This window comes from Salvelinus sp. IW2-2015, linkage group LG19 (assembly GCF_002910315.2).
Source record: "Salvelinus sp. IW2-2015 linkage group LG19, ASM291031v2, whole genome shotgun sequence".
Classification (NCBI taxonomy): domain Eukaryota; kingdom Metazoa; phylum Chordata; class Actinopteri; order Salmoniformes; family Salmonidae; genus Salvelinus; species Salvelinus sp. IW2-2015.
Genome location: NC_036859.1, coordinates 12,029,605 through 12,040,975, shown reverse-complemented (window position 1 = coordinate 12,040,975; position 11,371 = coordinate 12,029,605). Strand labels below are relative to the sequence as shown.

The 11,371-nt window shown below is 39.9% G+C and overlaps 1 protein-coding gene across 1 annotated transcript; it reads left to right on the top strand.

Moving 5' to 3' along the window:
- The first annotated feature begins 8,176 nt into the window (after positions 1 to 8,176).
- On the top strand, positions 8,177 to 10,979 carry LOC111979786 (aquaporin FA-CHIP-like). Its single transcript, XM_024010492.2, has 4 exons — positions 8,177 to 8,626; positions 9,503 to 9,664; positions 9,950 to 10,030; positions 10,322 to 10,979. The coding sequence occupies exons 1-4, from the start codon at positions 8,264 to 8,266 to the stop codon at positions 10,496 to 10,498; spliced, it is 783 nt and encodes a 260-aa protein (XP_023866260.1). The 5' UTR covers positions 8,177 to 8,263; the 3' UTR covers positions 10,499 to 10,979.
- The last annotated feature ends 392 nt before the right edge of the window (positions 10,980 to 11,371 follow it).

The window sequence follows — 11,371 nt, the reverse complement described above, 5'->3', positions numbered from 1 at the left end:
TAAAACCAAATGTTATAGCAACCAAAATACCATAACAAGTTGCACATACAGTGGCAAGAAAAAGTATGTGAACCCTTTAGAATTACTTGGATTTCTGCATAAATTGGTCATAAAATGTTATCTGATCTTCATCTAAGTCACAACAATAGACAAACACAGTCTGCTTAAACTAATAACACACAAACAATCATCATTTTTCATGTTTTTTTTAACACGCCATGTAAACATTCACAGTGCAGGTTGGAAAAAGTATGTGAACCCTTGGATTTAATAACAGGTAGACCCTCCTTTGGCAGCAATAACCTCAACCAAACGTTTTCTGTAGTTGTGGATCAGACCTGCACAACTGTCAGGAGGAATTTTGGACCATTCCTCTTTACAAAACTGTTTCAGTTCCACAATATTCTTGTGATGTCTGGTGTGAACCGCTCTCTTGAGGTCATGCCACAGCATCTCAATCGAGTTGAGGTCAGGACTGACTGGGCCACTCCAGAAGGAGTATTTTCTTCTGTTCAAGCCATTCTGTTGTTGATTTACTTCTGTCTTTTGGGTTGTTGTCCTGTTGCATCACCTAACTTCTGTTGGGCTTCAATTGGCGCACAGATAAACTTGGGAATAAATTTTTCCATCGATGATAGCAAGCTGTGCAGGCCCTGAGGCAGCAAAGCAGCCCAAACCATGATGCTCCCTGAGGTTTTGATGTTGGTGTGCTGTGCCTTTTTTTCTCCACACATAGTGTTGTGTGTTCCTTCCATACAACACAACTTTAGTTGAATCTGTCCACAGAATATTTTGTCAGTAGCGCTGTGGAACATCCACGTGCTCTTTCGCAAACTTCAGACAGGCAGCAATGTTTTTTTGGACAGCAGTGGCTTCTTCTGTGGTGTCCTCCCATGAACACCCTTCTTGTTTAGTGTTTTACGTATCGTAGACTCGTCAACAGAGATGTTAGCATCTTCCAGAGATTTCTGTAAGTCTTTAGCTGACAGTCTAGGATTCTTCTTAACCTCATTGAGCATTCTGCGCTGTGCTCTTGCAGTCATCTTTGCAGGACGGCCACTCCCAGGGAGAGTAGCAACAGTGATGAAATGTCTCCATTTATTGACAATTTGTCTTACCGTGGCCTGACTTTTAGAGATACTTTTGAAACCCTTTCCAGCTTCATGCAAGGCAATCATTCTTAATCTTAGTTCTTCTGAGATCTCATTTGTTTGAGGCATGGTTCACATCAGGCAATGCTTCTTGTGAATAGGAAACTCAAATTTTGTGAGTGTTTTTTATGGGGCAGGGCAGCTCCAACCAAAATCTCCAATCTCATCTCATTGATTCGACTCCAGGTTAGTTGACCCCAGACTCCAATTAGCTTTTCGAGAAGTCATTAGCCTAGGGGTTCACATACTTTCCCCAACCTACACTGTGAATGTTAAAATGATGTATTCAATATAGACAAGAAAAATACAATAATTTGTGTGTTATTAGTTTGAGCACACTGTGTTTGTCTATTTGTTGTGACTTAGATGAAGATCAGATCAAAATGTATGTCAAATTGATGCAGAAATTCTGGTAATTCCAAGGGTTTCACATACTTTTTATTGCCGCTGTATCTAAGGTCATTTTTATTTTGTATATGGTCATACCTGGTTATAACCAGTTATAACCATAGACCATAAGATCACTCCAACAGGTCCTCCTCCACCCTCTGAGGACATGTATAACTTAATATTATGTCTCAGGAGAAACCTGGATTCCAATAAAAATATATTTTTCTTCTCCAGCAGGTGGTCAATGAGAGAGCGTCGAATTTGGTTAACAAAAACATTTATGAATTTGCTATGTGTGGCTTATTTGATCAAATAGAAGTTTAGTAATACTCAGATTGTTACGTGTGTACTGATATAAGTAGGACACGTGACTTCCCGGCAACACTGAGAAAAAACACTTTATATCAGATTTGTGCCTGTTGTTCCCACGCATATCTGCCCACTCATTGGCTAGAATGGTCCCACCTGATATTGCCTTCTCCCGACAGCCTTCCATTTCTTAAGATTTTTWAAAAAATTGTTAGAGCGGCCACTTAAGTATCTAGTCAATATAATGGATGATCTGTGATCATAGTGATTCAGGAGTATCATTAAAAAAAGGCCAATCTACATTGTAGATTGGCCTTTTATTGTCCCCAGCACAAGGTGCACCTGTGTACTGCGCATGCTGTTTAATCAGCTTCTTGATATGCCACACCTGTTAGGTGGATGGATTATCTTGGCAAAGGAGGAATGCTCACTAACAGGATGTAAACACATTTGTGCACAATATTTGAGAGAAATAAGATTTTTGTGCTTATAGAACATTTCTGCAATTTGAATTTCAGCTCATGAAACATGGGACCAACACTTCACATGTTGCGTTTATATTTTTGTTCACGGTGATATGATATGTTACTTTATGATAACCTCATACACTATAATACAAATTGTAGGATGTATAGTATGCTACGTCATTTGACCTGTTTAGTATGATATGCTTTGTTAGGTTGGGGTTAAGGTTAGGATTAGGAGTTGTGTTAAAGGGTTAGGGGAAGGGTTAGTTAACATGTTTAGTAGTTGCAAAGTAACTAAAAAGTCGTAAGTTGTTAATTAGCTAAAATGCTAAAGTTGTCCGTGATGAGATTCGAACATGCAATATTTGGGTTGCTAGACAATCGCGTTATTTCCTCCTTTCGGCTTTACCTTAAGTAACCTATTGTCCATACCAAACGTAACACATCATACTAATTTCAGTATCCTGGATTGACATTTAAATGAATACCTTGAAATGAATTATGCCTACTAGAATTTGCCTACTTTCAGCACCATGAGCTGTCCATTTCCGATGGATTGTGTCGCAGCTGCTGCTTCAAGTTTCAGCACCACAATGTAAGTTAGTCGAATCTGTTTTATTGTGAGGTCAATAACTCTGATAAATATACATCATGGGCAAGAAACATTGTTTAATCAAATCTATTACAGTAGTAGCAAGCTATCAAAGCTAGCCTTCTCATATTCACGCTGTCCTTCTCAAACTGAACAGAAGATAGACTATAGACTAGTCCGCTCACAAGATTAGGCCTAGTCAACAACAAAACCTTCATAAGAAGCCTTTGACTCTCCTGCTGAACTGCCACCGTAGACCTACACAGCACAGCCATTGGTTAGACAGCACACAACGTTTTTGAACTGCAAGAGCAGAGCAGGCCGGGGCTCAGGGTTGGAATGTCCATTGCAGTGTGTAGTGCAGCATAGTTTGTATTTACACCATCCCTGCAGCTATCTCAGAAAGATAACGTTGCTCTGTGCCTCTCCGAGCATGCACTTCGTAGCCTATTGCCTATAGACCATTTGATTGAGACCACACAAAATAGCCTATAGGCGCACTTGATATTGCGTGCCCAGCTGAGAATCAGAGATGAGGGGTGGCATCGGGGCGGCAACTAATTCTAAAACACTGAGAAATATAGACATTTCATCAATTGCAAATTACATGACCCTCCCCCGGACTAGACAAAAAAAACGACTAAACCCTCCCCTTGACTGAAACTGGGAAAGCACGACCCTCCCCCATTTTCTTCCAGGTAATCATTCTGTACATTTTTAACCATCTCTTAATTATATTTCACTGACACGTGTTGTTTCCACGTCTGTTCTTAGCAGACACCTTTGTATTGTATTGTGGTTTACTTTCAGAGGCCAGATGCAAAAATAAAGGTTCATTTTTGTGTGCTGAAAAAGCTCTGTTTGTTGGCATTTATTCATCTCGATACAAAGTATTTTAATGCATTCTATTTGAACATCAAGTGCTGAAAACATTGAGAAGAGCTGTGTGCCACAGACTTTACTGGCTTTCTTGTACTTGTGTGGTGTAGTTACATCTAATCTAAATTAATGGACACTGACCCAGATAATAATTCTAGAGAGAGAGAACGTTTTTGTAATGTTACACGTAATGTTCCCCTAATGTTTGAGTGTCCAGTTTTCCGTTAGTCAGGGGAACATTCTATCTATGTTAGCAAAAACCTCCTGAGGAACTTTTTTTTGCATGTTTTAGTGTTAAAGGTAGGAGAACATTCCCTTAATGTCAAGCAGAACTTGTCTAGAATGTGGTTGCTATGTTCTCAGAATATACAACATTAATGTTCTAGACAAGTTTAATGGGACGTTGCAAGAACATTCATGTCAAATCAAATCAAATGTTATTTGTCACATGCTCCGAATACAACAGGTGTAGACCTTACCGTGAAATGCTTACATACAAGCCCTTAACCAACAATGCAGTTCAAGAAAAAGTTAAGAAAATATTTACTAAATAAACTAAAGTAAAAAATAAAATAAAGTAACACAATAAAAATAACGAGGCTATATACAGGAGGTACCGGTACAGAGTCAATGTGCGGGGGTACAGGTTAGTCGAGTTATTTTGTACATGTAGGTACAGTAGGGGTAAAGTGACTATGCACAGATAATAAACAGCGAGTAGCAGCAGTGTAAAAACAAAGTGGGGGGGGAAGGGGGTGTCAATGTAAATAGTCCGGTGGCCATTTGATTAATTGTTCAGCAGTCTTATGGCTTGGGGGTAGAATCTGTTAAGGAGCCTTTCGGTCCTAGACTTGGCGCCCAGGTACCGCTTGCCGTGCGGTAGCAGAGAGAACAGTCTATGACTTGGGTGACTGGAGTCAAGGAACTTGAAACTCTCGACCTGCTCCACTACAGCCCCACCGATGTTAATGGGGACTTGTTCAGCACGTCTTTTCCTGTAGTCCACGATCAGTCCATGTGTCCAGTTTTCTGAGGGTTATCAGGAAGATGGCAGGCAGCGTGTACGGTGTCGTGTGGGCGAGCAGTTTAAAAATGTCAACGTTGTGAACTGCCCATACTGAGTTCCCCATGGTGGCGGTGGGGTTATGGTATGGGCAGGCATAACCTACCGACAACAAACACAATTGCATTTTATCGACTTTTCACTGACTACTACCAATGTGCTATCATGAGAATGATTATTATTCTGGACTCCGGAACAGTGGAAACACGTTCTCGAGTGATGAATCACACTTCACCATCTAGCAGTCTGACGGACAAATCTGGGTTTGGCGGATGTCAGGAGAACGCTACCTGCCCAAATGCATAGTGCCAACTGTACAGTTTGGTGGAGGAGGAATAATGGTCTGGGGCTGTTTTTCATGGTTTGGACTGGGCCCATTTGTTCCAGTGAAGGGAAATCTTAATGCTACAGCATACAATGACATTCTAGACGATTCTGTGTCTCCAACTTTGTGGCAACAGTTTGAGGGAGGCACTTTCCTGTTTCAGCATGACAATGCCCCCGTGCACAAAGCGAGGTCCATACAGAAATGGTTGGTGTGGAAGAGATCGGTGTGGAAGAACTTGAATGGCCTGCACAGAACCCTGATCTCAACCCCATCGAACACCTTTAGGATGAATTGGAACGCTGACTGCGAGCCAGGCCTAATCGCTCAACATCAGTGCCGACCTCACTAATGCTGTTGTTGCTGAATGGAAGGAAGTCCCCACAGCAATGTTCTAAAATCTAGTAGAAAGCCTTCCCAGAAGAGTGGAGCAGCAAAGGGTGGATCAATTCGACAAGCAGGTCTCCACATACTTTTGGTCATGTAGTATATATTGAATTTTTACTTGAAACAATGTCAAATTCTCAACGTTATATCTACTTTCAGAAGAAAAAACATTACGCTTGGTAGCAACTCTTACTGGAGAGTTGATCTATTTACAGTTACCTATTTGGTCTCCCATCCAGGGTTTTAACTAAGGKTAGTCATGCTTAGCTTTGATACTTTTCACTGACTACTACCAATGTGCTATCATGAGAATGATTATTATTCTTTACCTTGTATTTTTGGTTGAGATAGAGATGTGAATCCAAAATATCAATTATTAATTTTTAGACAAACTAGATATTGAATTATGTTTGGTTGTGAGCACAACCAAATATCAATCATCTTCTTTTTGGATAGTTCCATCTGTCCCACTGACTTAGACTGGCTTTAATTTCCGTTTGTCTACAAATTAAGAATTGATATGTTGGATTCACGTCTCCGTCTCAGTCAAAAATTGAAGTTAAACCATAGGACTAAATCAAATCACTTTAAATGCACTTGATTTTATTTAGTCCTATTCTTTAAATGTTGATATTTGGTTGTGTTCTCAACCAAACACAATTAATTATAASTTTTGTAATACAGTAAATAGCCTAACGTTAAGGCTATCTTGCAAACTAATGTAACAGTATTTATTCAACCTTAAAATAATTAACACATCCATGGCCACATTTTGAAGTTACTGTAACTATAAATGTATTATTATGTAATCATGGAAAGCCTGCATGTTCAAGATAACATGCCACGGTCGTAGCTCTGTGGAAATCTTCACAATTGTTCTAATATATGCGCATAATCTCAAATGCATTGATGACTTGTACAATGRACTTTCAATGTAATCTCAACTGTAATCCAGGCCATTTTGTTTTTTTTGTTTTTATTTTTATTTCACCTTTATTTAACTAGGCAAGTCAGTTAAGAACAAATTCTTATTTACAATGACGGCCTCGGAACAGTGGGTTAACTGCCTTGTTCAGGGYCAGAACGACAGATTTTMACCMTGTCAGCTCGGGGATTCAATCTAGCAACCTTTCGGTTACTGGCACAACGCTATTAGATGAATTGGTTGTGCTATTAGATTAGAAGTACAGTGATAATACATGAAGTTAAATATCTGACACTGTATTCCCATTTGAACCTTGGGCTAGATCAGCGGTGGAAAAAGTACCCAACTGTCATACTTGAGTAAAAGTAAAGATACCTTAATAGAAAACGACTCAAGTAAAAGTAAAAGTCACCCAGTAAAATTCTACTAAAGTAAAAGTCTAAAAGTATTTGGTTTAAAATATACTTWKGTATCAAAAGTAKAAGTATAAATKATTTCAAARTCCTTATATTAAGCAAACCAGATGACACCATTTTCTTGTTTTTGTTTTATTTACGGAAAGCCAGGGSCATACTCCAKCAATCAGACATCATTTACAAACAAAGCATTTGTGTATAGTGAGTACGACAGATCAGAGGCATTAGGGATGACCAGGGATGGTCAGTTGATAAGTGCGTGAATTTGACTATTTTCCTGTCCTGCTAAGCATTCAAAATGTAACAAGTACTTTTGGGTGTCAAGGAAAAAGTCAAAAGTACAATTTTTTCTTAAAATGTAGTGAAGAAAAAGTAAAAGTAGTCAAAAATATAAATAGCAAAGTAAAGTAGAGATACCCAAATAAACTACTTAAGTAGAACTTTAAAGTATTTTTATTTAAGTACTTTACACCACTGAGCTAGATCCCGGCTAGATCCCGGCTAGCCGACACCCGCATAGTGGTTGTTGTGGCGGTATCTGAGGTGGAACTGCTTTAGAGCTGTCAAATCCACAAGCGGCTCCAGGCATTATGCCTAAAGCAGACATTGCCATTGGCTGCACAGAGTCACATTATGAGAAATCCCATGCAGCCTTGTTTACAACCCACTGGGCACACATTGGTTGAATCAACCTTGTTTCCACATCATTTCAATAAAATGACGTTGAACCAACGTCAGGGAAGGAGGCATGGGTAGGCCTGGGTGGACACCCCACCCACCAATTCATTTATGTCTTTATCCCCCGACCAACGTGGAATAGACATTGAGTTGACATCTTTGTCCGGTGTTAAGTACGCACACTGGAATGCGAGATCTAATCTACACCTCAACTAAATCCTCATTATTTKGTTRAATGATTAWATTTACTTTTTTGTTCTGAACTTCTAACACGAGTGGGACGGGTGTTGCTTCGTGACAATGACCACACGAGCAGCCGCTCTGATTTGTCAGCTCTGAAGCAGTTACACCACTACATCCAAAAGTCCAAAGAAAAAAAAGGAGGTAAGTGCAGCAGAGGGAGGGAGGGAGGGAAATGAGAGAGGGATAGAAGGAAGAGAAACGAGAGACGGATGGGAGGAGGGGAGAGAAAAAGAGGGAGAGGGAGACTAGTAAAAGAGGGAGGGATTTCTCATTAATTCAGCAAGCTATTCCCTTTCACTTTTTTAGAACCTGCCCCCTTTTCATTATCAGCAGAGAACATATAAATGCAGCCTGTTGATMATGTTTTTGAGTTCCACTGACACACCACAATACATCCCATCTCAGAGAGGACCACCATAGGCCCAGGTTGCAGCCAAGATGAGAGAATTCAAGAGCAAGGCTTTCTGGAGGGCCGTACTGGCCGAGCTCGTGGGGATGACCATGTTCATATTCCTCAGCATCTCAGCTGCCATTGGGAACTCAAACAACACCGCTCCTGACCAGGAGGTGAAGGTTTCTCTGACTTTTGGTCTGGCCATCGCCACGCTGGCCCAGAGTTTGGGCCACATCAGTGGAGCCCACCTGAACCCAGCAGTGACACTGGGCATGCTCGCCAGCTGCCAGATCAGTGTGTTCAAGGGGGTGATGTACATTGTGGCTCAGATGCTAGGCTCTGCCTTGGCCAGTGGTATTGTCTATGGAACCCGGCCAGAGGGAAATGCTGCACTGGGGGTCAACGCTGTGAGTGGCACTTTTTGGTTCATGTTTTATATAATGCAAATTTGGATATATGTGGTTTATGTGTGTCCTTTTCAATTGAACAATTTACTGGTGTTTCAGTAGAAATGTTGGCTTTCAATTCCATTTTATGGGAAGTGTTTGATCAATTAATTTCTTGATCCATTAATATTGCATCTCATAGTCGTTGGCCAAGAGTAATGCACATGAACCAGCATGCACTGCATTGATAAAAGAGTTGACTGAACTTAGTTTAATTATTTTTAAAGGGACTCAAACGGGGTGCCATTCATGGTTGATTAGAGTGTGCTTTGATGCACCGGCTGCAAATAGTTGACAAACAGAATCATGTGATGTTTTCTATGATCACAATAACTCATACTCAGCGTAGCTGCTTCTGCTGTCCTCTAGCGAATATAGGGTGTACTGTTGCATGGTAATTACTTTCCCATGCATGCAAAACCACTCGCACACCTCCTATAGACACAAATGTATATTATATGTATTTTATTGAGCTATTCATATAGAGGATCATCATATCTACTTGCATCAAAGTAATTCAGAAGTATTTAAATCGGGTATTAGCAAAGTCTGTGAGAATATTATCAGTGATCGACATTTATTTTAATCATGCAAAATTTCAGTGAGTGAGAAAACTAAGACTTGTTCAGACTRTGCCAAATTATAGTTAGACTATAATCAGCCTGCTAGAAGTTTAAATTAKATTTTCCCTCCTCATCCTCCACTTCAATAGAGAAGCTTTTGCTTTGCTAGATATTTACAATAGGACATAACAGTTGAGAAAAACATAACGCTGATCCACACTGACAAATTGTTTTTGTTCGGCTCCCCCTTTGCCCTCCTCATTCCCTCTCGTAGCTAAATGGTGTCTCTGCCAGCCAAGGCGTTGGCATCGAGCTCCTGGCTACCTTCCAGCTGGTCCTGTGTGTCATAGCTGTCACTGATAAAAGGCGGCACGACGTCACCGGCTCTGCCCCCCTGGCCATCGGGCTCTCTGTCGCTCTGGGACACTTGGCAGCAGTAAGTKACTTTTATAGCAGTTTGTAAACAAGGTAACTCCTCTAAAACATGCATCTGATTCACAATGATAGATTTAGCAACAGTATTATTATGATGAATCACCACTGAATTAAAGCTACATTTTACTCAGTGAAAATGTTGACACCGTTTAATTTACCCCTTAAACCTTAGGCCTAACCCTACAACCATGTCAGAAACTATAATTTCCACTGATTTCACTTCAGATCTTCTCATCCCTCATATTGTCTTAATACATATCTCTGTTCTTTTTGTTGTTTTGCACAGATCAGCTACACAGGCTGCGGTATCAACCCTGCTCGATCCTTTGGACCAGCTTTGATCATGAATGATTATACAAACCACTGGGTAAATTGGAGTGGAGCGGAGAGGGTGTAGGCAGGCGTGTGTTTTCAGGTTCCTTGCGTTTACTGTGACATCAATGTCATGACCAGTAAATTCAATAAACCTCGAAAATGATTACCAAAGCTGAGCTACTTTCAATAAAGTAGTTACTGAGTGACAGCATCTCTATTGTTTCATTGTACAGTCCAAGTTCAGATAAAACTATTGAGAGCAAAGTTAAAGTTAACCCTGAAATATTTGTCTTCAATCTGTTCTTCCATTGATTAATCGATTGACTTATTTGCACCATGGCAGGTGTACTGGGTGGGGCCAATGTGCGGAGGTGTGGCAGCTGCTCTGGTCTATGACTTCCTCCTGTACCCCAAGTTTGATGACTTCCCTGAACGCATGAGGGTCCTGGTCAGTGGCCCTGTGGGCGACTATGATGTCAATGGAGAAGAGACCGCAGCAGTAGAAATGTCATCAAAGTAGTATTGTGAGAGAAACGCCATCGAGTGTATAGTACTTTAGATATCTAACTATACTCCTGGAAAGAAAACATTGACATTTCCTTCAGAATGGGAACAATTCATTTGTTATTTCAAAATACTGATCAAGAATTTGAAAGAAGAGGAGCACTTTTATTTTGTTGTGGAGTATTAGTAGGCCTGTCAAAACACTTTTTTTTACTGAACTACCAATTAGTATCCAAAATTAACTTAAGTAGCCTATTCCCTAACATTTCTAAACATGTTTCTTTATACAAGAGTTGTTGGAACATCTTGCTCTTTGTTAAAATATTTCCCCTATCAGTATTCTATATACTGTACAGAGTCATTTGTTTTTGTATATTTTCTGTATTCCTGTTTATGTATAAACATTTTATTTCTTAATGTATAAAGTATATATTTCTGTTTGCAATCTTGAATTGTCTTTTACTTTTGTAAGTAAATAAAACACCAGATGTACCCCTCCTGGCATTTTTCTCTTCATAAACTGTATCCGGTCTATATTCAAACAGTGCCCTTTTTATTTTCATTTTATCTCCATAGAACGTCAGAGCCAAGGACATTCATTTGGCAAACACATAAACAATGTAGGTGTTTCTCAGAGGGTGTGGGCCATGGAGAGATACAGATTAAGATATTTTCACTATCAAAACTTAAGACGACAGCAACACCTGTGATCAGGTTAAGAAACAGGAGCCTTATCATCATCGTCATCATCAGTCCATTTCCTTAAATCAAACTTTGTTACATGCGCTGAATACAACAGGTGTAGACCTTACCGTGAAATGCTTACTTACAAGCCCTTAACCAACAATGCAGTTCAAGAAAGAGTTAAGAAAATAAACTAAACAAAAAA